This window comes from Leuciscus leuciscus (genome assembly GCF_965113295.1).
Source record: "Leuciscus leuciscus genome assembly, chromosome: 20".
In the NCBI taxonomy this organism is placed as follows: domain Eukaryota; kingdom Metazoa; phylum Chordata; class Actinopteri; order Cypriniformes; family Leuciscidae; genus Leuciscus; species Leuciscus leuciscus.
The window spans coordinates 16,998,437-17,025,970 of NC_138744.1; the positions used below are offsets into that span (position 1 = coordinate 16,998,437).

General features: G+C 37.7%; 1 protein-coding gene across 1 annotated transcript; it reads right to left on the reverse strand.

Annotated features, from left to right (window-relative positions):
* Nucleotides 1–1,781: 1,781 nt before the first annotated feature.
* chrnb2 (cholinergic receptor, nicotinic, beta 2) lies at nucleotides 1,782–27,267 on the reverse strand. The gene is made up of 6 exons (XM_082149595.1): nucleotides 26,939–27,267; nucleotides 14,916–15,061; nucleotides 13,195–13,239; nucleotides 9,891–10,000; nucleotides 7,795–8,926; nucleotides 1,782–3,944 (listed from the first exon to the last, which is right to left on the reverse strand). Exons 1-6 carry the CDS (start codon nucleotides 26,982–26,984, stop codon nucleotides 3,792–3,794), a joined length of 1,632 nt encoding a protein of 543 aa, XP_082005721.1. The 5' UTR covers nucleotides 26,985–27,267; the 3' UTR covers nucleotides 1,782–3,791.
* Nucleotides 27,268–27,534: the final 267 nt, after the last annotated feature.

The window sequence follows — 27,534 nt, forward strand, 5'->3', positions numbered from 1 at the left end:
TAATTACACATTTGCTTAGTTATCACCAAAGCTTGCTCTATTTTGCTGTATATTATTAAACCGTTACGCTGCCTCAGAAACCGGCCCGAAATCAGTTTTGTGTGGTATCTTCCTGTGCAAATGCCTATAAAGTCATTGCAAAAAGGGCAAAAATGTACAACTTTTTATGCATTTTGGCTGTTTATTTACACGACAACAGCGTTTTGGGGGGCCTTGCAAATGGAAACTTTTGAAACGGAACAAGTTTTTGAAAACAATACTGTTATAGTCTCAGTGTAAAAACGTGAATTTGTGAAAACGGTGACGTCATGCACATGTGTATCACGTTTTCAGTCTATAGGTGTGTAGTAGTTTTTCTTTGTAAAGTGACCAGCAACAAAGTGTTGGCCCAGATCCGGCCCACATCTGGTATGCGTTGAATCCACATGTACCAGTTGTGGCTGGATCTGGGCCAATGTTGCTGTCTGGGGTGGGAATGGATATCGTTTTGACAATGTTGTCGACTTGTCTGTAGATTAAATAGATAGATAGATAGATAGATAGATAGATAGATAGATGTACTAATAATGAATGAATATGCAATAATAAAATATTGACTAAATTAAGTCACATTTTCGAAAGACAATAATTACAAAATACTGAGTAAGAATGAACACTGAGTCTTGTCCATTAGAGGGCAGTATTGAATCAAAGCTAAACAAAAGGTCTCTGGTTGTCCAGAAGGGCAACTTGATTCTTAGTGTTTGCAGACAGACTGTAGACAGTAGCTCACTCATTTAAGGAAAGACTACATGATAATGCTCATTTATTATTCAATAAAATTATATCTTCTTGCATTCTACATGAAGCATTCACTATTTTTGTCACCAGGGATGTTGGAACATACAAAAGCAAGGTCCTGTTTTATGTAGCATAAACTGAAGGTCACATTAATATAATATGTGGACGTGCATTTCCTTTCTCTAAGCTGCTCTCATGAAAAGTTGGCTTGAGGAGCTTTCATAAAGGAGGATGCGCAGCCAACTTGAAATAAGACATGACATGAATTTATTATGTTGTCAGGAGGTGGCAATGCCAATGGATGTGAGTTTAGAGACTGGTGAAGAAGTCCATGTGCAGCAGAACAGCACAAAAGCCAAAAGTACTCTCAACCATCTTGTTTGAGGATTTAAACAGAACTGACATTGCATTCAGTGCAAATATTTTCAACTTTCCCTAACAGAGAAACACAAGTGTGATTTGTGTAAATAGGCCAAGAATTGTCAAACACAAAGATCTGATGAATTTCTAATCTTTATTGGACAGGATAAATGTGATCAGTTAGCCAAGGGAGGGAGGTGAGGATAGGAGGCGGGCATTTAAGTGCCAGTGTGAATAAGAAGGTGCACTCCTATTGGCCAATGCACATGTTTTGACACAAGAACCATTGTGATGTCACAGTTCTAGGTTATTGCAGTATTGAGTAGGCTGACTTGATCGTGACATGGCATAATGTATATAGGGGGATGCTTTGTCTCTTCCCTTCATTACATTTTTCCTCAGATGAAGTAGATATTTCAGCACTTATGGTTACGAAAGCCGATTTGCTTCTTTCATGGACAGAATGCTTTAATGAACAAAGACACGACCCTGTGTGGTGAATACTGACTTTATGTCCTGTTGCTGATGTCACACAATGAACACACAGACATGGTGAGTCACTGGAAAGCTCTTGCCATTTAGAGCCCAAACAAAGACAAAAGTAATGCATTTATAACTTGACTTTCGCCCTTTAAAAAAAAAAAAAAAAGCTAACGTTCAGGATGAATGAAGAGAATGTAATAGAGCAACTGTACTATGCAGGTTTGTGGTTTGTAAAAAGGGATTTTTTTGCAGAGCAGTGCTGGTGAGAGAAATATGAGAGGAGGAATGAGAAAGACTAAAGCAGGATAGCATGAGTGCGAGGTCATTTGAAGCGCTCAGGAAATATAGTCGAGAAAAAAATGTAATCCATGGGTGAACATTTTTGCATAATCTGCTTTCTGAGAGATGAGTTTTGGAGATTTCCTGCTTAATGAACCGTATGGATGAAACTGATAGAGAAATCCACACTTAAAGTCTTAACTGCCAGGTAGTGGCCCGCAAATTCATTAAGGTCAAGATATGATATGCAAATAGGAAGAAGGATATGGAGGCTCAATTAGCAGAGGAAATAGCTAGCAATGCTAGCATATTGCTTCACTTTGTTTTCATGAGCAAAAGTTATTTTAAATTGTAATAATATTTAACAATATTACGGTTTTACCGTATTTTGGATCAAATACATAAATGCAGCCTTGGTGACAGTGATAGACTTCTAAAATCTTACAGACCCCAAACTTTGAATGGTACTGCGGATATATAATCTGATTTTATATAATCTCTTTATACCTGAATTTACCTTAATATTTAAATCAAATGTGTTAAACGGAGCTGAGAGTACTGTACTCTTGTTAATATCTGAAAGCATAATCAAATAAGCCAAAATACTTAATGAACAAACAAGCATAGAATTTGTGAATGACAAGCATTCAAATTATGCTGAAATCGCTGATTTTACAACCAGTAAATAATCACCTAAAATCAAGTATAATCCAAACTTATGTTAACGCTTAATGTGTTTTTGAATATGGGAATGGTCATAATCAATGGCTTTATATTTTCATGAGAAGCTATTGTGTATTTCTAAGGCGCAAGTAATGTGGTGTGAGAGGACTGATAGGAACAAGATATCTAAATGAGAAGGATAGCAGAAAGAGAGAAAGGTAATGAAAGAAAGATAAAGGAGGCTTTTCATGTCAGTTTAGTCTCTCAGTGTCTCAATTTTGAACTCTCAGATTCTTTAAGACTAGTCTGTCTGTATTAACCATTCTGTTCAACAATGGCAGACCTCAGTAAAGTATTTGGGAGCTAAAGGGAGTCATTGAGCTCATCGCTCATCTGTTCAGTGTTGTACTGGAAATTCACAAGGCTTGGGACAACATTTTTATGGATGGGAACCCTCTCCCACATCACAGAGAGCCTTAGTGGGGCTTTTTTTTGTTTGTTTTTTTGCAAATTTAACTGTTTTCGTAGAGCCACCAATCCTACAGTCATTGTCTATCAACACGCTCACTCTGATCTCATCAGGCATCCTCCCTCTTTATGTTGTGTGTTGTAGTATTACAATTCACACATTAATTATATGAATAATAATACAATACTGCATCGAAGCCCATTTTCGAAGGACTAGACACTCGTTTTCGCACAGAAATGAGAATGCTGTTGTATTTGCAATACAAGGATCATGACAGGCTTCTAGACCGTAAGAAATAAATAAGACAGATTTAATTATGAAAATATGATAGAAATTATGTTAGAACAGGCATTTAAGTTCATCCCTGTCTGGCTAGCTTGCATGTACAGGTAACAAACGGAAGTCATGTGACTCTTGCTTGTTTCAGAGCTTGTGGGCTGTGGATGGCTTTCTATTTGAAGAAAAGAGTGCTGATTGGCTGCTGAGCAAAGTAAACAGGTGTCTCCTTTCTCTCAGATTGGCTTGTGTGGTTTTTCACCTAAAAGGAGGGGAAGGTGGACTGGACGAAAGGCCTGAATGAGAATCCTGGACAAAATCCCCACTCTGCATGATATTCCAAAAAAGTTTCATATAAACCTAAGGTTAGTCCAGAGTGACATTTGCCCTCCCCTTCGACAGACCCCCCCTCCTCCCTTCGCCCTCCTGTCGCGACTGATGGTGGGTAGCTTCCATTGGTGTGGCGAGGGTTGGTGGTTAGTCAGCCAGGTGTGTGGGTGATAGTTTTGGCTGTGTAGTTTTGGAACAGAGGTTGAAGGAACATTCCGATCGTGCCAAAGACACACACAAACACAAAGATCCAGAGGAATAGACGATCGATCACCATGGCGACGTACTTCCAGTCCTCACTCACCTGTAAGATAAAAAGAACAGCAGATGAAAAAGGAGTGGAAGGATGGATGGATTGAGAGAACAGTGTTGTTATTGTGAGCTAAAACAAAAAATATTAAAAATAGTTTTCATTAATCAAAATAATTCTGAAATAAAATACAAATATTAGCTGAAAAACTTAGCTTCAATAAAAATGAGAAATGCTGCCCTGGCAACAAACTGAAATTAATTTAAATTGTATATAATGCAATGTCATTTAAATTTAATAAAATTGTAAATTTAATAAAACTTGATATAAAATTAAAAATTAAAATATATTAAAAAAATATTAACAAATACTATAATATTATATAAATAATATGAAATGAACACTTATGTACAGTACATGTGTTAAAGTAAAGCTGAGGTCAGAGAGAAAGAAGGGTGAAAAGGGTGAAATTCTTCCATTATTTACTGAATATGTAATTTTTTGTAATCTTATCATGCTCTCCTTTTCTCTGTCTCTAAAAATGACATTTTTTGTAGTTCACATCCCTCGAATAGAGAATGATTTTACAATTCCTGAATTTGAATTTAAATGTAAGGATGATTTGCAATGGAAAACAATTCATTTGAACCAAATTAGTCATTTTTAACAAGAACTGAATCTATGAAAGAACTGATGAATGAAAACTGAATGTTGGCACGAGGTGAGAGTCTTAAAGTTTGAAGATTTTATAGGCCTTCATATACATTTTTGGACCATTTCCCAGACCTTTTCCCACACCATTTCCCATCACCTATTAAATTTATTTGCCCAACCCTGGTATAGGCTGTGTCCGAAAGCTTAGGCAGTGACTTGTTGCCTGACCTATCAGGCAATGACTTTGTAGGCAGAATTTGCGCACGAAGGTATCTTATGGAAAGCACAGGATTGTGGGATATCAAAGGCAGCGAAGGATACATCTATGCCGCCTTTAAAAATCAATAAGATGAAGGTATCTCATGAGACAGGAAGTGAAGCTTTCGGCCGAAGCATTCAGACATGCCTTGTTCCTACTATGGAATGCGTCCTCCGAAGGCAGCATTTTTAAGCTTTTGGACACAGCCATGATGGTTTTCATAACCCCATCCCTAAATAACAATAATTGTGATTGATCTCTATACATGTCAGTCAAGCTGCTCTTCCTTAGTAGGTGGTTCTTGACCAGAATCTGCTGCAGTATGGACAGACCTTATGACGTCTATTCAAAGGTCTGGTTTCATGAGACTGTGACCATACGTCATGGTGTTAAACCTGGGCCATAAATGCCATATAAGATTTGAGAGCTGCAGCAGAGAAGAATGAATAATAATGAATGAATCAGCAAAGAAAAGTGTTTTTTTTTGGAGCTTTGAACTCATTACACTGCAAAACGCAGAAAGACTCTTCAAAATTCCCCTTTTGAGTTCCATGGAAAAGATAGCAGCAAATGACTTTAGAAAGACTGGAGAGTGAGGGAATAATGACAGAATTTTCATTTTTAGGTGAAATATCCCTTTAGAAAGGCAAAATGTCAAAAAGCAAGGAAGATGTCAAATGTAAAAGAGAGACAGGACATAGATGAGTCAGATATATGTGAGGGTGGGGTTAAAAAAAATTGAGAGGTAAACGGGAAATTGAATGCGAATGTGTGGGAGCGAGTGAGAAATAGAGAGAGAAGGGAGGAGAGAAGAGGGTGAAGGAAAAGGTTAATGTGAACAGAGACTTCATTCCACCACACTGCTCTGATGAGGTGAGACACAGGGGACTTGAACCGTAACCACGGCAAAGGCTGCAAGGGAGTTGGCATGGAGACGCCTTGTTACCATGGGAATGAAACTGTGTTCAGGTCGAGATGATTGACAGAATTACTGAGTGTTGTTAATTTTACCTCATGTTGACTGTATTTCTGCTCTTAAAGAGAAACCAACTGCTCAAGCCCACTTAAAAATATTGCTGAGTTATAAAAATATATTGCTAACTGTTCGAACTAAACAATATCTTCAAAATAATGTGAAAAGATAAAGAAAACAACTCACTAGCCATAAATCTATAATATATCCACTTATTCAGCAGTTTTCATGCTATGAAAGAGGCCCATATAAAAGATAAAAAAATATAAATATGTATCGAATGAACCATAAAATAGAATTAATGTAATTGTAATTTTAAATTAAATATTTTCAAAATGACAATAATTAATAAATTACAAAAATAAAAACAATTAAGAAGTGTTCATTTATTACATATTATATTATTAATAAATATATTGTATTTTATACACAATAACTTCATATGATCTATATTATCTTTATATTTGTATTTACTTGTGTACACACACACACACACACACACACACACACACACACACACACACACACACACACACACACACACACACACACACACATATATATATATATATATATATATATATATATATACATACCCACACACATTATATCTTATACATTACAGGTAAAACTTTTTAATATATCTATTTTAATATATTTTCATATATCTATTTTCATATATCTTCTTAATGTGATATTTTCATATCTGATCACCTCCGACCTAGACTATCTACAAATAGATCAACTTGCTTTTATCACTTGGCTTCTAAAATGCACATCTTTGTTATAAAAAAAGAAAGAATTACCTCTTGTATCATCCAGCACAACTGCTACTCTCGTACGTGAGTAATGCTGAGACTCAGACGGTGTTTGACAGAATGGGACTGTAAGCCATTTAAATGCCAACAGTGAGTGTAGTGCTGATGTGTAGCTGTGCTTTGGCTAAAGACCACATCTCTTTTTTAATGCTTCAGGACTTGCCTGTCAAAGCCTCCACATCAGAGATTATTAAACCACAAGTGTGGAGCTGCATATTGATCTGAGCGTGTCTGTAGGAACGTGTGTAAGCGTTCACTGAGCTCATAATGAATGCCAAGTTTTGAGTCAGGGCTGCGTAATCTATTGCTCACTCCTAACAGGTTTTTGTATAATTTCCAACTTTCTTTTAGCTGTAATTGCAGCAAAATAATTTCAATACTGACATAGAAATGACTGCAAAGTGACTGGAACTGCGGCTTGGTTCAGCTCAGCTTCTATTATATGAATTTAGCACTTTTGTATCAACCACAGTTATATTTAGAGTTACAGTTCAGCAGATACAGGTCCAGTTGTGGAGTAAGCTCAAAATAAATGGGATCAAATACTGGTGTTACAGATATGTGCCCAATTCAAAAAGTTTGTAGGTAATATATGTTGTCTGCATGACTCTGGCAAATAAGCCTGGTTTCACAGTCAGGGCTTAGATTAAGCCAGGATTACGCCTTAGTTTAATTAGGGCATTTAAGTAGCTTTTATAAACCTGCCTTTGAAAAAAAAATAAAAAAGCACTTTCTATGGATGGACAGAAAAATCTCAGGTTTCATTAAAAAATATATTCACTTGTGTTGAAGATATTCAAAGATAAAGATGAACGAAAGACTAATGGGTTTGAAATGACGTGGGTGAGTAATTGATGATAGAATGTACAGTATGCCATTAAATATAATTATTACGGTTATCGGTTATCTGTCACATCAGCCATGATTGTATGATTATTCAATTAGTTGTGCAGGCCAAATACATGTTAGCTTCTTAGCAACAAAATTATTTGTTTGAACAAGAGGAAATGTTTTCATCTCATATTTCTAGTCTCAGTCACCATATTTCTGTCAGTACCACTACTATCATTTAAGGCACAACAATGAACAGGAAGCATTAATTACACTATGACTGCTATGAATGATAGCATGCTGTTGTTGCTAATGTGAAACCACTCATCCGCACATTCAGAGATGTGATTATGAAAGAGAATGACTCACACTCCGGTCGTCGTCCTCGCTCTTCATGTGGTTTGCGATGAAGCGGACTCCATCTACAGCCTCCTCGAACCCTGGGCAAGCCTGGGCCAGCAGAGCCTGGGTGAGGACCGTAGGGGGCTGCTGCTTCCCCCGAGGTAGAGCAGAGCTCTGCAATGGATTCGAACCTCCTTCCCTAGCCTCTCTCCCCCCTTCCCTTATCCCATTTAGTCCATCTGTCGAACCCCCTCCGCCCCCCCCTCCACCCAACTCTGCCCCAAACTGTTTCACTGAGGCTCGGTTCACATAGCATGTGCACGCCTCATTGTTCTCTTTATTCCCTGACGAAGAGCCGCTCAGGCCCAGTCCCGCCATGAGCCCGGCAGCCAGACCCCCTCGCCCACCTTCCTGCTGTTCGTTGGCACGACGGCGTTGGCGCAGACGCTGTCGCTCGCTGCTGTTTCGCGGCTGCTGCATGAAGAGCAGGGTGGGCAACTTGTTGAGGAACACCAACTTCACCCACGGAGGCATAGTGTGTGTAGTGGGTGACCGGTGATGCACGTTCAGCACGCACACGCTCGTAACAATGGAGAACGTGACCAGCACCATGGTGAACATCAGATACTTCCCGACCAGAGGGACATCGAGGGACGTGGGTGGCACGATTTTGGAGATCAGCAGCAGGAACACAGTGAGGGCCAGTAGCACTGAGATACAGAGCGTCATCTTCTCCCCACAGTCTGATGGCAGGTAGAACACTAGGATGGCCAGCGAGGTGATGAGGACGCAAGGAATAATGAGATTGATGGTGTAGAAGAGGGGTTTGCGGCGGATGATGAAGTCATAGGTGATGTCTACGTAGGTTGGGTCCAAGGGGTTTTCGTTTCGACGGCCGGGTAGTGCGATGATGTCCCACTCGCCGCTGGGCGTGAAATCGTCCATGCTAGCCACATCCGCGCGCAGAACCAGGTCCACTTCTGTGCGGTCGTAGGTCCACGAGCGGAAGCTCAGAGTGCAGTTCTGCTGGTCGAATGGGAAGTGCTTCACCTCAATTTTACAGGCGCTCTTATAGATTGCTGGTGGCAACCAGAATACACTTCCATCATAGGAGACGACAGCATTGGAGTAGAAAGACACCTCATACATGCCGTCAGCACTGATGAGGAAGGAGATAGAGGGGTTATGAGGTGGTTTATACTTTAAAGGAAGCTCTATCAACAGCAAATGTGCCATAATGTTGATCATGTAAAATAAATGAGGGTAACAGTAAAACTTACAATGGATATTTATATATATATATACACTATTTTCCTTAAGAAGGTTTGATTATAGAGCTTTAAAGTTGTCTAAATTGTCCTTTTCTAGGTGGATACATTTTAGGTTATGCATTACTGATGTAATTTGTAGATAGAGATTGCTTCATGTAAATAGTGCATTACAGTTTTTTTACTTTGCAGATATTGTGTGAATATTTGAGGGTTTACGTCATCATGAAAACAAACATTAAAACATGCATATTTTTCAGATGGCACACACTGAATTCAAGGGACACACTTTATTGGCTTGTGCATTTGCTATAAATCCAACCCATGACATTGTGCATCCCAACGTATAATGGAATAAGTCATGTGGCTAAAGTTTTAATGCAGTGTTTTTCACGTTAGCCTCATATTGCCTAAATAATTTTTTGGCCAAACTGTGATAGGCAATTATGCTATGAGGCTAACTGCCTGACCCTGTTACTTCAAAAGTATCTTGAAGAAAACCTTAGCATTTAGGGCCTGCTTGTAGGTGTGTCTCACACGGTTTATTAATGATACATACAGACAAACACAGGAAGGATGCTAGTATGAACTAGGCTGAATTTAAAATATCTTCCACTACGTGACATGACAGTGAGAGAGGAGAACATGCTTTATTTACAGTGAGGTCATGTAATGTAACACAGGATCACTGCTAATGAGATGAAAACTGATAAGCAGGGATGTTATCTACCCTCCACTGACAGAGGAAACGAATGGGTGATGAAAAGAAAGGATAAGATATGATAAAGACAGTAATAATCTGACTGGATAAGTAAATACCCAAGAGCCAAAAATGGGATGATCTTTGAGACTTACTTGTTGTAAAGAACAACATCAGGTAACCAAATATGTTTGGAGGGAAGACGGACCTTCTTCATGCCGTCAAACTCATCTGGGTTCCATGTTAGTCGGTAGTCCTGCCACTCCTGAGGACAGAGTGAAAATAAATAACCATGATAGACTCAAGTAGGCCTTTGATACCTGGAAAAAAAGCAATCTGTTAGCATTCCCATTCATTTCAATTGCAGAATAAACAGCTACTTTTGAATGGCTGTCAATGGAGAAAAATGCGTTTTGTAGGCAGATAATGTAGTTACAACACCTACTAGCAAAAACCGTGAAATACACCATAAATCTATTGTCTCCTTCCACACACATTTCTCCTTATGTCATGAACCCGTCACATGTTGACCTGTGAACAGGCCGTGTAACCAACCCTCACATGCTGTTATGATCATGTTCATCTGTCACACACACCACTGCTCTCAGTTAATTAGCAGTATATTTAGCGTATGTATTAATGATCTGTCACATTTCATTACTAATAGAAATGTCTTAATAAACTAGATTAGAAAATTTGAAATAATGACTTGAGGCCATAAATGCTGACAGATTAAATAGACTGCAAATGAGAGCTGTCAAAAGGCATAGCCTAACTAATGGTAGCCATCTTAATACACACAAAAAGAGTGCTAAATGTCTAATGATGGTAATTTAACACACTTCCTGTTTGGTTTTGATCAGATAGTGACCACTAATGTAATTATATTACATTCTTTACTCTGACGCACCAATCGCATACACACACTCTAGCTAGAAAAGACACACACAGTTGCAAAGTTTTATGGGTAACCTGTACTGACAGCGGCAATAACTCCTGCCAACTGACATCTATAGTCATAGTGACCATGAGCAGATGATTCAGAGAGGGAGTGACAGAAAGATGGAGAACGAAATAGAAAAAAGAGAGATATGTGTAAGAGAGTACTGTATCTGTACAAACTGATTTTGATGAGTAGTTCTGTATATACTACACTGAAAAACGTTGCTAGAAAATTTCACAAATAATTAAAAAGAAATGCAAGTAACACATTGAATTAAAAGCAAAAAAATAAAAAAATCTAAATGTACTCCAAAAATCTTTGTGTTATGATGTGTATGGTCCAATCCAAGACGCTTGACGCAGGTACTATAATATAAAGTCTTTAAAGAGAAAATCAGGAGAAGTAGCAGCATAATCCACACACTTATTAAAGTCTTTAGTAAGAAGTCCAAGATGGAGACAGTGGCTAGTAGAACCGAGGTGAAGACAGGGGCCTGGCAGAACAGGGCGATGCTGGAGGGAGTGAGGACCAAGGTGGAGCCAGAGGGAAGGAGGAGCCCGGTGGAACTGAAGGGGTGGCGGGTTGAGGTGCAGCCAGAGGCCAAGAAGTCTGTGGCGAAACTAGAATGATGAGAGACCAGGGTGGAGCCCTAGTGAGGACCAAGGTGGAGCCAGAGGGAAGGAGGAGCCCGGTGGAACCGAAGGGGTGGCGGGTTGAGGTACAGCCAGAGGCCAAGAAGTCTGTGGCCTAGGGACGGATATGGCATCTGGATCTGGCTCCGGGATAGACGATGTGGCTAGCTCTGTCTCCGTGGCTCAAGCTTGTGGTCCATGGCGGGCATCGCTGACTTCCTAGAACGGGCAGGGATATGGCTGCTGGGGATGGTATGGTATGGGGATGGTATGGGCTCTGGGATGTCGGAGTTGATGCCGTCTTCCCTGATGACACCCAGTGTGAAGGAGGATCCAGACACCCACAGGAGGGTGAAGTTGATGAAGTCAACGAATGGAATATGGTCCTCCTCCACAAGCAGCATCTGGCCTATGATGTCATCCATCCCACTCCAAAAGATGTACTTGAGAGCCTTGAGAGTTGTCCCAGCGCGCCTCATGGTACAGATCTAAGATCTCTTCAGCATACTCCTCCCCATTCTGTGAAGGGCAATCTGTTAGTGAAGGGTGTTTTTGAAACACTGCTTCATGAAGCTTTGAAACCTTTTGTATGGAATCAGTGGTTAGGAATGTGTATCAAACTGAATCAGTGATTTGGAGCGTGTAACAAACTGCCAAAGTCACGTGTTTTCAATAAACGAGGCTTTGTTACGTCATAACTGTTTCGATATGTTTCGAAATTTTAATGGTTCATCGCTGGGCAGCGATCTCTGTGAACCCATGAATCATGCAGATCCACTGAGGTCGCCCCCTAGTGGCGAACCATTGAACAACTGTCTATAGTTTTTACCTGATCTCTGATCAGTTTTATACATTTGTAGACATTTTAATGAGACATTAGTATAATTAAAATGAATAATAATAGTTAATAGTCTCGTATTGGACTGTTTAGCAGAGCCATCCATGGAACAAACAAAACAGCCCCTGAAAATTGATAAAAGACCACATATTATACAGACACTTGATATTTAATTGTATTAGATGATTAGTTGATAGATTTTACTTTTAATAAAACATTTGCAATGTGTTTGTAAAAGGTGTTTTTATGTATATTTGGCCTGAGTTTCTGTTGTTCACCAGCGTGTGGCCTTTTGAACGGTTCGAAACAGTGAATCATTTTGCGAAGCAATTGGTTCAATTAATTCGAAGCTATGAAAAGCTTTGTTTCTACCATCACGGTTATTCTGTCACATTGTGTTTGGTTCAGTCCAAAACTCTTGACACGGGTACTATAATATAAAGTCTTAAATCCACACAGAGAATCACATAGGAGAAAACCAGGAGAAGTAGCAGCATAATCCACACACTTACTAAAGACAATAACCAACAGGGAACAAATTAAGCACAGGGCTTTATACAGGGGACAAACAAAGGGAAATAAACCAGACAAAGGTGAAACCCATTAGTAACTAAGACAACAAACAAGGAAATTAACAAGATAAACTAAAAGGAAACACAAGAAACACAGACACATGAATGAAAAAACAAGAACACTGAGCATAACCCTGAAACTTTGTTTTATTTCCAACTTTGAAAAATCTTTTTACAGTGTAGTAGCTTTTGAACCATTTATGATATAAATGTATTTATAGTGGGACATTTTTTTATTATTGGTGCATGTTGATATTAGATATTGCACACTTAAACGTAATCTTAAAAAAGATTAATAATTGTATAATAAATATTATTGTATAATAAATAATAAAAGTTTTTAAATGTAATTTTTAATAGAAACCAATGGAACAGCTACATCATCATAATAGAAAAACACATGTGTGTGTGGTGTAAAAACACTTAACATCTGGAAAATAAAATGGAGCATAAATAATGCAAATATAGACTGACCTGTGTAAGCCAGACATTGGTGGTCATGATCTGTTCTCTCTCATGCTGTGTAGAAAAAAAACAGAGGAAGGTAAAAATTTACACAAACTGCATAATCAATTAAAATTTGAAAAAGAAAGTGGTCTTTTAAGCCCCTATTATGCTTTTTCAGATATTACCTTCCATGTAGTGTGTAATATAGCTGTTTGTAAAAATAAAGGTCTGCAAAGATTTAAAGATCAAAGTGCACGACAAATAGAGTTAATAACTCCTTAAAAGAAAGAACTGATTCTGGACTGTCTGAAATTATATTTCAGTCTTACTTCCAACATGAACCTAGGTAGCTTTGTAGCAAATTTGCATAATGCCAGCCTATGGTCTTCATTGGCTGCCCACGAACAACGCTTATTTTGACCTGCCTTCAAACCTTGTTAGTTACAGCTGAGGCCTGGAAGAGTTTGGTTCCTTTTATCACCATGTCGAGAAGATGCTGTTTTCTGCGATGCGAGAACAAATCCACTTTGCATGCACTTCCAAAGGATGAGGACTCAGAATTAAATTGACACGGTAAAACCTATGTCATCTTTACTGTTCGTATCACTGTGTATCAAGTGCTAATCAGCCTCTGGAGCTGAAATTCAGATATGGTAATCACTGTTTCGTTTCCGACACATGCTGTATGCAGTAGGCCAATCATAACAGACTGGGATTTCTGACCAATCAGAGCAGGGTAAGCTCTCGTAAAGAAGGGGTTCAGAGAGACTGAAACCTGTATTGAACCGTTTCAGGCACTGTGAAAAAATGTGATGCTGCAATGTACATTAAGAGAAAATTATTTTTATTTTTTTATTTTTTTTTACCTTGGATACATGTGAATCTATTGTAGGCGACCTCCAAAACAAGTTTAGGAACATTAAAATAGCATAATAGGGGCACTTAAAATGAATTATGATTCATTTATGTTCCTGAATTCATTAAAATGTATTAAATATAATTTATTAAATATAATAAAATATAGAATAATACCATGTAATACAATAAGTTTGATGGTTTGAAATCTGTTTTTATTGATCAAAGGCTACATTCTTGAGCATAATGGTTCTTTTATGGATCAAGGACATTAAGAAGCCCTTGCCGGCCGCTCCAAAGATAAATTACACAGGAATGACACTGCTTTTCTCCAGCTTTCAGCCCAGGTAAGTGAGCTGCTGATTTACAGTGCATTACAAGCATGAAGGAAGCATGTAATTGGCTGACAGCTGAGCGGTTAGCAATGATGAGTGGTCAGAAAGCATGGGTAATTTGCTGCACCTGTGGGAACCGAGATGGCTATTTCCTGTTGTCCATACTCGCTTCCTACAGCATACTTACAACATAAAAAATAAAAAATAAAAAATAAAAAACATGCTAATCCTGAGGCCTCAGAGCTAACTGCATTATGTCACCGCTCCATTTTAGACCTAAATGGGCTTACTGAACTAATCTGAAGTTAACCAAATCTGAAAATACAAGTAATTTTGAATAGACAAGAGGCTTTTGTTAAATGCTCCGTCTCAGTCACTGCTAACTCTTTTGAAGGTGACAACTAGTGTCATGATTAAGTGATTTACTGTACAATTTGTAAGCACTAAAAAAACAAAAGAGGCACAGTATTTATTTATACAAAGTCAAAACAGTTTAGTGAAACCTTTATTAATACGTATACTGTATTTAAATATGAAAGAACAAAAGTAGTCACTGACCACACTGATGAGCTGGGCCAGCGAGACCATCAGCTGCACGGTCACGAGTTCTGAACCATTAGTCGCTGGTCGGATCAGTTTGTTGTAGTGGGCTGGATTAAGAAGATGCTCCACCAGTCTTTCTTCTGTATCTGCCCCATCACTGCCTGTAAGATATATATATATACAATAGATCAATACACATCCCACATTTCAAAAAAGATTCACATTTTTGGATGTGGCATCTGTTGTGTAGTTTTGTTTAAACCTAAGAAGACACAGCTGCAAAACACAGAAAACCTCCTCTCTGGAGAACAGCTATATGAAACAGAAATCTGTTATAACAAAATTAATGTTACTTTGCGTGGAAGCCACAGTGTAAATGATGCAAATCATGATCAAGCAATTTCATTTTTCTTAAATGAAATGTATTATTTATTGAATTGTTTTACAAATGATTACAAAAAATGTAATATTTTAATATACTGCAGTTTCAATCCCTCCAACAAAAAACACTAAAAACTGTTTTTGTTAATAATGTATATTTCTTTTAAATTGGTTAATAATTTGTTAATAATTTGTATTCTTTTAAATTTGGTTTCAAGATCCAATTTGTGATGTTACACGTTTTCTCTTTTGTAAAAGCTGTCAATCATTTGTCAACTGTTACATTTAGGGTATATGTGCTGCTCCTCATATTTAACACATGTTTTTGCTTGCTTTAGGTAGCTAAATAGCTAGCATTTATTTTATTTATTATTAATTTTGGCAGGACAGCAGAAAAGCACTGACTCAAATCTTCTTCATTTTTGAGAGTGACAGACAAACACCCATCACCTGCTTATAAAACCCTTGTCGCATGCTTACTGCAATTGACTAATAGCACCTACAGATCAATCCAGCGGGATGGCATTATCCATCAAATCAAGTAAAAGCCATTTTTCCCTACTTCAGTCTATTAGCTACATACTGTACATAGGGCCCATATATTTATAGATTAATCTTCACTACCAAATGTGAATCAACACAGAATGTGACACATTTGTAATCTTTACTAGATAGTATATAAAATTACTCTGTATACTTCTCTAGTTCTTATAACAAGCAAGTCAAATATGCTCTTTCATATTCCCCTTTGCTATTCTGTCTTCTGCATGGATGTAGTTTTCACTTCTCCCATCTTGTTGTTTTCTCCTTTCTCAGGGTCAGCATAATAAATCTCCTCTGTCTCTCTCTCTAACTACTCATCCATCCCGTTCTCTCTGTCTCTGTCTCCCTGCCTCTTATTGGCTTGTTCTTGTTGTGTTCAGTGGACAGGAATGATGTTTCTACGGCACAGATCAATGAAGACTCTAATCACACACCATAAACTCTCTTTCTCCTCTGCTCTCCTCTGTGCACATGCCCACCTGCACATCCCTCTAAATCTCTCTGTCTCTATCTAAATGCAGCATCTCTTTTCTGCTCAGTTTTCCTTCTTTTATTGCTCGTCTTTAAAAAAAGACCATGAAAGAGTGAGATGAATGATTTGGTGAGTTGTGTGCTTGTTTGTCTTTATTTAGGCTATATTAACGAATATGGTAAGTTTTACATAACTATACAGTGTGTGTGTATATATATATATATATATATATATATTGGCACATTATTTAGGATGTTTAACATTTAAAAAATGCAAAACAAATAAAACTATAAAGTTTTTTTTTCATACTGCCATGAAGAAGCACCATAATTTGCATATTTTAACTCTCACAAAAGGGTAAAAACTGTTATTGATGCTCAAGAAGGCAACACTCAATAGTAATCAATGATAGGGTGAATTCAGGTAAATGGGACACTTCTTGTTAAACATGTAATTTAGATTTTTTTTTTCTTAATTACTTTTGTTAACGTTAAGGTCCAGCTACAATTCAGTTTATTTAATGTGTTATTTGAAGGGTACAATATATACCAATAAGCATTTTGAGATCATTCACTCCAGGCAAATGTGGGCCCAAAAGTGGGCGATCCCTGATTTGTCAAAAAATTTGAAATGATAAAAACACATGGTTTATTAACACATATTTTCAAACAAACATATTCAACAACATATTTAACAGATCCAAAAACATTTTATAATAATACATAATAATAATAATAATTCATTACATTTATATAGCGCTTTTTCTCGGAACTCAAAGCGCTTTACATGGAAGGGGGGGATCTCCTCAACCACCACCAATGTGCAGCATCCACTTGGATGATATATAGCCTAGGTTATGAGTAAAATTAATCAATTAGGCTAATGTGCAAAATTCAAAATGAATCTAGTTGTCACGTTATATTCAGTTAGTTTTGGTTTTCATGGAGTTTCTGTTTGTTTTCATTAGTCAGGTGTCTTCATTTGTTCAGTTTTCCCGCTTCTCATTTGTTTATATTAGTTTCAGCTGTGTTTAATTAATTATTCTCGTTTGTGCTCCTACTTAAGTTGTACCCTCACATTCATTCTCTGTTTGGGCTTGTTCAAGTTAGATGTGTATCTCTGCCCTGTATTGGATTATTGTCTATTTGGATTAAATTTTGTATTGGAATTATCTTCTTCTGAAGCTTTGTCTGTCTGTTTGCTATATATACGCACACATTGTGGTGTTGTGACTATATTCAGAACTCAAAATATCAGAATATTCAGAAATCAGAATACTTACTGACTGAAGTATAAACTATCTTACTGACCCCAAACGATTGAACTGTTGTGTAAATGGCAAAAGATGACCTCCCAGATTAAATATTTTTGCAAATTGCCAAAAATATGACACTGTCTTTTTATATAATCTGAGTTGGCTATTTTCTACTAGCAGGTGCATAAAATCACTGAGTCTGGTGTGGCCTGATTGGCCTGCACCAGACAGACCTGAACCCCACTGAACATATTTGGGATGAATTACGATGTGAACGAGACCTCACCACGCAACTGCAGCTGAATAGGAGCAATTTCCTGCATTAACGTTCCATCATTAAGTGTTAAGCCTTCCCAGAAAACTGGAAGCTATTATAACAGCAAACAGAGGATCACTCCTCTGGTTTCAAAATGACTGTAAATGTTCAGCAAAGGCCACAATGACTATCCTCCTTCCATTCCTCATAATCCTCCATTCTTTTCTCTCTCAGTCCATCCATCCTTTCCCCTCTGGCCTTTTTAAGACAATGTTGTGAGGGCCTGTGTTGAGGCAGAAGGTATTTTAATAAATCAGCATGTTTTCTCTTCCTCTTTGATCCTCTCGCTTAGACTCTCTGGGTGTTTGCAGTGCTATATAAAGCCAAGCAGTAGGATGCCGTCTTCTCCAGCTCTATATAAGTGATATAATGTTTCGCTTGTGTGCGGATCTACTCTCATTAAAATATTGTAGGGGAGACCGGGGGCAATTGTGACATGTTTTGTATTTTCTCTCTTTTACATATCTCTTGGTATGGAAATGCTATATATGTGTGCCCAAATTGACCATTAATAGACTTATAATGAGAATTTTACCTGCCATGAATAATGTTTTCAAAGCAAACATTGAAATGTTATTATTTTAAATAACTTAAAATGTGTTTGATAACTAACTACATTGCCACTCATCAATGCACTTATGGTCTGTCAATCATGTTAACATTAAGCAATAATGTAATACTTTTTAGATCTTTTCCACATTTTTGTTAGAAATTCCTCACAAAATGAAACAATCAATTATTTTTCTACAATTCTTTCTCCCCTAAACATAAATGGATCAATATGTGTGGATTCATTAAAGAGATAAACCACCCAAAGAAATCACCTTCATGTCATTCCAAACCTATGACTTTGTTTTTTTGTGGAACACAAAAGGAAATATTTTGAAGAATGCTGGTAACCAAACAGTTTTGGTTCCCATTGACGTCTATTATAATATGGACAAAAAATACAATGGTCAATGGGAAACAAGATGGTTTAGTTACCAACATTCTTCAAAATATTTCCTTTTGTGTTCTGCAAAAAAGAAAGTCATACAGGTTTGGAGCAACATGGTGGTGGACTATCCCATAATGACAGTCTTATCAAACCACAAAAATGTATCACACATGCACATATTACATAATGAATGAATAAATGGACGTAAAATGGACGTATATTAGATACCATCTAAAGATGTCAGATACTATCTAACATTAGATGTTAGAGAGTATATTCCAATGCCAACATACAAAAAAGCTCATATGAATGTGGTGTGCATTCAGCTGTGAATAGCTTATAAATTAGGGTAAATATCTACTGCACAAAATAAGTCTCTCCTTTCAGGCTATTACATACATATTTGTGCTATATTTATGCACTGCATTTCTGCAGTACATGCCTTTCGAAGAGAAGAAAGAGAGAAGTCATTTCAGGAGGAAAAGGACGATGTGTTTTAGACAGATGCCTAGAGCTGATGGTATTGATCTTAGCATCTAAAGTACACTCATAACGGTGAAAGCTTTCAACGACAGGCCAAACAAATTCCTGGCCATAGAAAGTATTGTGTTACCGCACATCGCATTGCATCACACATACTGCAATCCATTCCACAAGGACACGAAAGGGAGTCGGCTTCATAAGCTCTTTTGGCTGACATTGTCTTCTTTACAGGATAATCTTGCCTGTCGATATGTCCCCAAATTCTACCTCTCAGCATATGGTTTTAGTGTCACCTTTTCGTTTGCCAGAATTAGAAATTGCTCCTCAAAATAAGAATGTTATTTCAGAAAATTATATTTTATATCATACAATGCCATAAAAATCATTACATCTGTAGACTGTTCTTTCATTTTGTGCAATAAAACTGCTTTACAGTAGCATTGCTGAATGATTCCTGTAATTATGTAATCAAAGCATTTGTGATTATAAATTTGATCTAAAGGCTGAAAAGTCTTGGATCACAAAATCAGTATTTAAGCAGTTCAACAACACTCTTTTTCTTCTTTGAAGTATACAGTGCACTCTTTAAATGGGATGTAAAAGGAATCGATAGCACTCTGAACCTGTTTTATTGTTATGCTTCCCTGCTGTTTCTGGGTCTGTCTTCCTTCTGAACCATCACAATGTGTGCTCCATAGACATAAACTGGTTCTGAAAATTGAGTGCTAACAATTAGTCCAGCTTATGTTGGCAGGTTTATGTCTGGCTGATTTGAAATGGCTTGTCTGAGCTTGTTTGTGATCATCAAAAAGGAACATTGGCTTGGCAACACATGGGCACATCTGGATTAAAAAAACAGCAGCTCATCTGCAATTAATACCTGACCATCATCAATGTCCTGTTTCCCTATAGTGTTTTGTTTAAATATTTAATTTAATGAAATGTATTATTGTAAAATGTTGATAATCACAAAATTATTCATTTATAAGTGTTGAATGTTTATTTGTTTAGCTGTGAGCCTTTGCTTAACTTTGCTTTTAGCTGTAAATAATCAGTTATTTTAAATTAGGGTTTATTTATCTTCATTTATTTATTTATTTTTATAAAATGTATTTCTCAAATCATAATATAATGACAGAGGGTCAACACAAAATAAATAAGGTAGCATTATGAATATTCATAAGGTCTTTGCTGAGTCATGCTTTTTACCTCTCTTAGCACATCTGGCAATTAAGGTTTACTTTTTGAATCATGAAAATAAAAAAAAATAAAAATGTGTGAAACAAAAAAGCAGTACATTAACTTTGACCAAAGCTAAAGTAAAGAAGCTAAAGTTAAGCTAAATGTAATGTTCAAGTACAGAACAGTATATGATAATAATGATTATTGTAATGTCTTTGCAATGTAAGCATAATAACAGAGTAGCCTATGTAAATACATTAATATGGTACCATATACACAGTTGAATCAAAAATACAAAACTGGTGTGCACATCCCAAACACCCAGATTGGGCTCAGGTGCAGGACAACAAAGTAACATAAACGAAAAAAATAAGCGTGAAGTCCGCACACTGAAAATAGCTGCTCCAAATGAATGTATTAATAGCCCAACGTTTCAACCATCAGGTCTTCATCAGGCACAATTCTCAGTGTGCGGACTTCATGCTTCTTTTTTTTCGACCATATACACAGTTATCATGAGCCAGCTTTAAAATGCAACTCTCTCTCTCTCTGTGTGACTATGGGGTGAAAAGGTTGAAGACCTCTGGTTCATAAGCTTTTATGATATAGATATTCCAAACTGCTGCAAGAAGATTAGCATGCGAGATGCTGGTTGGATATCTGTGTGAAACTGAAAAACCTCAGGATCATTTGTTGGCTGCTGAAACGGTCTGTGGATCATAGATATGAGTCTTATCTACATGGGCTAAAGTGTTGAGCCAGCATGACTGACATACAGATCAGATGACAAGAGCAAGCATGTTATATGCACATATAAGCTATCTACATGAAACATCAAAATGGAGAGAAAAATAAGATAAAGAGAAGGCAAGAGAAACAAGCTGTGTGTGGGTTTGTGTTCAATACAAACTACTGCTCAAAACTTTGAGGTCTGCAGAAGTCTCTTATGCTTATCAAGGCTGTATTTATTTGATCAAAAATACAGTAAAAAGAGTAATATTGTGAACTATTATTACAATTTAAAATTATATATATCTTTTTTTATATATTTTAAAAATAAGCTTTATCTTATTTAGATTTTTAAATGTAATGTATTCCTGCGATGGCAAAGCTGAACTTTCAGCATCATTATAGTCTTCATTGTCACGTGATCCTTCAGGAGTCATTCATATATGCTAATTTACTACTCAAGAAACATTTCTTACATATATATTAAAAACAGTTGTGCTGCTAAATATTTTTTATATACTTTTTCAGTATGTTTTGATAAATAAATCGTTTTGATAACGATTGGTCAAAGAGCAACGTCTCGTGGTTCCATCACAGAAAGCCACAAAATTACTTTCCAGAACATTCTCATTCACAGTTCCATGCTGGTGGAACGCTCTCCCCACCCTCATCTGGAATGCAGAATCCCTGACAACATTCAAAAGACAGCTGAAAACCCATCTCTTCCATGAGCACTTAACCTTATAAAAAATAAAATAAAAAATAAAAATCCTTCCCCTTCCCTTTAATACCTCACTTGTCGGGTTTATGCTACTCTGAATAATGCCTGAACTTTGTTTTTTGAGCACTACTTGCGTTGTTTTTGCCTCTTCATGATGATTCGCTTAATTTAGTCCTAATCTGTAAGTCGCTTTGGATAAAAGCGTCTGCTAAATGACTAAATGTAAAATGTAAATAGTATTCAAAAGAACAGCATTTATTTGAAGTAGAATTGGAAATTGAGTAGGCTTTATCAAAGACTGTCATCATTTACTCACGCTCATGTCATTCTAAACCTGCATGACTTTCTTCTGTAAAACACAAAGATCTTTTACATGCAATTACAGTGAATAAAATAATGCAAAAAAGCACAACAAAAATAGCATTGAAGTGGTCCACATGGCTTATATCTAGCTCTCCTTGGTGTGTTGAGAGTAATGTCAGATTTGTGAACGAATCTTCTTTTGAGTCAGATAATTTTAACCAATTTGTTGATCCTGTTTAGAAACTCACTCAGAATGATTAGTTCATGAATTGACTGATCTATATTACTTCAGTTGCAGCTGTTCTCGGGTTAACAGCTCACAGAATATTATCAGTGACAGAAATGATTTTTGGTCTGTTTGTCAACCACAGCTATTGTGTGGCTTCAAAAAGACAAGGAATACAGAGCACAAGTAGTATGGATCATCTTTACAATACTTTTATGCTGCTTTGTGTTCATTCTTTTAGCTTGAATGCTGCAGTATACATTCATTGTAATTGCATGGAAAATATCATATTATGTTCCACATAAGAGAGAAATGTATACAGGTTTGGAACGACATGAGGGTGAGTAAATGATGACAGAATTTTTATTTTTGGGTGAACAATATTTGATGACAGTTGACCTGGATAGGCAGCTGAAAATTCCAGCACACATCACCCAGTCCACGCATAGACCGGACATCATCCTGGTCTCGGAGTCTACGAAACAGCTTATCCAACTGGAGCTAACTGTGCCTTGGGAGGAAATGATGGAAGAGGAGCATGAGAGAAAGAGGGACTGCTGGAGGCCTGACGCTGGAATTGATGGAAAACCAGGTGCATGCCAGTGGAGGTGGGTTGCCGAGGATTTGAAGGACATTCCCTCAGCAAGGCTTATGGAATGCTGGGAATAACTGGTGCAAGCCGGAAAAGAGCCATCAGCAACAGCATGGAGGCTGCTGAGCGGTTATCAAGATGCCTATGGTTGAAATCAAAGGTGTGACATGTGGAGACCCCAAAATGCCATTTGGACACAGGCCAAGGCTTTTAACCACCTCAGACGGGTCGCCTGTTGAAAGACCCGAAACACCCTATGACGCCTGGAAACAACACTGATGATGTGTCCAAGTTTGTGCATCAGAGGTGTGGTGGGGTTTGCAATCGGTAGATGTGTCCTAAAAGAAGAAGCCAGGACGTCCTTGAAAGTCCTTTGAGAGTCAATGTGTTTGACCAATAGTAAGGGAGAGACACAGACTCTGTGAGGAGGAGTGTGTGTGTGCTGAGATGTGAATAATAAACGCTAAAAATAGACCAGGAGGTGAACCTCCCATCCGCACCTACACTCAGTGCTCTTTATTGACCCCTCAAAATATGCATCTCTTTATGCGTGTCTGCAAATGCGAAAGACAGTTATACACGCATGGGCAAGTTTGCGTAAATGTAATTTGATTAGTATGCAAGCCTGCAGGTTTGAGATCTGTCTCGTTCTTGAAGCAACACACCAAAGCTGTTTTCTGATTCTTGCCCGACTATTCCGTGTCAAAGTCCGCCTCCTGTTCCACCATCCGCTTCAAGCATCACCGTCTCTTCGATTACTCCCTCTCTCAACAAGTCAGTGTGCTCTGTTTGAAAACATCCATCCATCCATCACATCTTTGGCTTATGCAGTGGTATGTTTTAAAAGTTTGATTCCTGGGTGTTAGTTTGTAGCAGATCTATAATGCAGGAGGTGGAGAGGGCTTGACCCTCTTGTGTCTCCACCATCGATCAGCTGGTAGATAAAGGTGGGCCTTAAGTCACTCTACAACAGGCTTTGTCAGTTTTTACGGCTCCCTCAAGGCTGAGGCTGTATTTAGTCCAAAATCACTGCCAAATCTGCTCCTCCTTGATAAAGAGAGGCCTTACGGCAGGACGCTCAGCAAAGCAGAGCCAGGACAGAGTTACTGACATTAATTACAGTTAATGCGTGGGCAGAATGGATGAGGTGAGAGGAAATGAATATTGATTCACCATATATTTCCGCTGGGTGGGTGCCCACGAATGCCGTGTCTTCCTGTGCCTGTATAGCACTTTTTAATATGTGTGTGTGTGTGTGTGTGTGTGTGTGTTATATAATAATACATTCAAAACTAGGAATTATGTAAATATCTAATTTAATATTACTGACTCAAATTAATTATATTAGGTAAACTTAATACTATAAAAATTGTGTACAATGCAGCCTTAAAGCGATAGTTCACCCTGAAAATGAAAATTATGTAATCTATTTACTTACACTGTCATGTCGTTCCAAACCCATTAAAGACTTTCATTCATCCATCTTTAAACACTAATAAAGATATTTAATCTTTAAACGCAAATCAACATATTTTTCTTCTGTCCCTCCATTTAAAGTCCATTACACCACAACTTTTGACACTTCAAAAAGTTTGTGTTTCAAAGATGAATGAAAATCGTAAGGCTTTAGAATGACATGAGAGTGAATAAATGATATAGATTTTTATTTTTGGATGAACTACTCTTTTAAAGTCTAACTTCACCGATTTTCAACCCACTTTGTATTGTTACAGTATCGGTTGTATGTAAATAAACTAGGTTTACTCATTCTCCGTGTTATACCTGGACCGAGAAATTCAGCAAAAAGACTTTTAACAGCTCCAGCTCCAGGGCTCTCGTGAAAACTACAGATTGCACTTCCGCGTTTTTGTATCCCCGCCCATGGGATCACTGAAAATGGTAATGCAAAGGATGGTGGCTTTTATCCCTAATGGTCTTTGTAAATAAATACCATAAGAGATTATTTCCCAAAAGATGATGTCAGAAGTAGGCTATAGATTGTTGCATTTTAGTTGAACAAAAGCTCAACATTAAATACAGGACAGACTCAGAGCTTCTGACTTGATGCCACTTAATGAGAGAACAGGCCACAGACCATTGCTATAGTATGATATGTGTGTATTACATAACCTTAATCATTCACACACTGGATGCATGTCTGTTCATCACCATAACAACCGTTAATGATTATCTAATACGACTGGGTGGGTTACTGCATATAGTGAGTCTAATACACACAGATGTAGTAGAACTATATCAATCCTTGCGTTGCTGTGTAAGAGAATCTTAAAATGCTTATACCATGAGCTCAGATAGGAAAAGAGAGCTATTGATGGATGTAGGATGGTGGAGAGAGGACCCTCCTCTTTCTGACCCTAGCAAACCCTTTCACCACACATCTGACGGTCACTTGTTCTTTTACTCATTAGCTTGTAGTCAGAGTTAATTAACTGAATTAGCCATCTGGGGTCTGACACTTAGAAAGAAGGACCTAAGTCAATTTTCACCAGCCCACAATGTGGGTGTGTGTCCACATTTATTTATTTTTTTCATATTAAGCTTGTTCAATTAAAAATTCATGTTCAATCAATATGTTTCTAACAGGAGAATTGCAACAATTACATCATAAAAATTGACAGGAAAGGTAACCTAAAAGGTACATCTAAATCTGATTTTCAATCAAATATATTATTTAAAAACACTAAACAGACTACATTCGGTTACACAAACAAAAGATGGTTAAAGATCATCAGGTCACTTTTAAAGCAGAGATACTTGACTTTTAAAAGTGAAATAATTTTAGGGAGATAAACATTACTTTTTTTTCTTTTTTTTTAAACCCTAAACCTTTTCTGATTCCAGGAGATTCTGACAGGTAAATCAGGTAAATTGTGGGTACTTCTCACAATGAAAAATACATCTGCCCACTGTATTGAACTCCACAGACTAAAGTGTATTACATGATAAAGTGTAGATAATGTCTAAGATTTTTTTTTTATAAAATCATTTTATGCGAAAATAGAGCAACAACACTATGGATTTATATTAAAGACACACATGATATGTGTGAAAGTGTGTTATGTTATTCATACTATATGCATATTTCTGTTTACCAACAAATTGCCATTTAGTTCAATTACTTTACAATACAACCCTAAATTCATGGTGATGACAGATGTGTAACATCTGGGTGGGAATCGTTATATTCTTTTTCTTAAGTAAAAAGAAACATTAAACTTTCTTTTCCCGTAGATATTTAATAATACATGCGTCTGGAGGTTAAAGACCCTTATGTTTCTCCATGTACACTTCAAGCCATTTCAGCAACCTCGCTACATGAATATCGATTCCTCACAAGCTTTGCAACTGTCCAATCCATTCCTTGCGAGGCATTGCTGAGTGATAAACACAAATTAAATGTTATCTTCGTCAAGCGGCGACCCCAGAGAGCCTCTAAAAATCACATTTCAGCAGCTGTGACGGTTGCGGCTCATTGCAGTAATGATGTGTATTATCATTTCGGTTTAAGCTACAGTGTCATAACCGCTGCTCAGCACTTCTGCGTACAATGAGAAACAGCCTAACATGCCGCCGCCAACGTGATTATATATAAATGCGCTACAGCAACTTACAGGACGACAAGAAAATATGGACATATAGCCTAGAAACCTAAAAAAATCAGGTCACAAATGAAATATTAACACACTGTTTGTATAGATATAGTCCACCGCCCAGCATCTCTCCATCTCCAAAAGAGCTACGGTTCGCTTATACATCAATTCTTCTATGGCAATATCACATGAATGTGCTCGCGCAGCAAGCCTACATTATGTAGGCTATAGTTTCGCGAATAAAAGCCTTAGAAAAGCGCTTCCTTTGCTTTGACCACATAACTTACTTTTCACAGTGGCGAGGATGCAGAAGAGCGTCCACAGAGCCATCATCTCAGCGAGGACGGGGAAGCATCTGCCGCGCGTGAACTGCTCTCTCCCGTGGGCGCGTGTGGTCGTGCGTATCGGAGCGTGACTTTGTCGAGGTGTACACGCGCGCGATGGTTAAATGAAAATGACTTGCTTCTCGACGTTATTCAGTACCTGGCATCGTTACGTCAGCGGCTGTGGGCTAGTGAACGCGTAGTGTCCCCCCGCGAGCGAGAGGGAATGGTTTTATGAGCAGCCAGGTAAGGTGAAGGACTCGTCGCGGTGCGCGAGAGAAGATGTGACGAGATGTCAGAAACAGCAGCGCAGGGGAGGGGCGGGGTAGGCAGGCATACCTCAGATTCCCCTTCACTACATCCGGTTACATAGAATGTGTTTTTGTTACAGGACACTTACCATTTCCTTTACAAGGTCATTTGGTCCACCTGAGGACTCGCAGTGCATTTCAGACGGGGCTTGGCTTTTACTTTACAGTTATAGCACATATTCGAAAATATTTTCTCCATCTAGGAAATATGACTTCAAAAGTAATAATAAAAATAAAAAAAAGATTTGA

Bases quoted from the DNA above. Each gene is read 5' to 3' on its own strand.
- chrnb2 (XM_082149595.1), bottom strand. From the start codon at position 26,984: ATGATGGCTCTGTGGACGCTCTTCTGCATCCTCGCCACTGTGAAAA. The intron at 15,062-26,938 runs GTAAGTTATGTG...TATATCTTACAG, and splicing joins CATCCTCGCCACTGTGAAAA to GCAGTGATGGGGCAGATACA. The intron at 8,927-9,890 runs GTAAGTCTCAAA...CTTCCTCATCAG, and splicing joins GATGTTGTTCTTTACAACAA to TGCTGACGGCATGTATGAGG.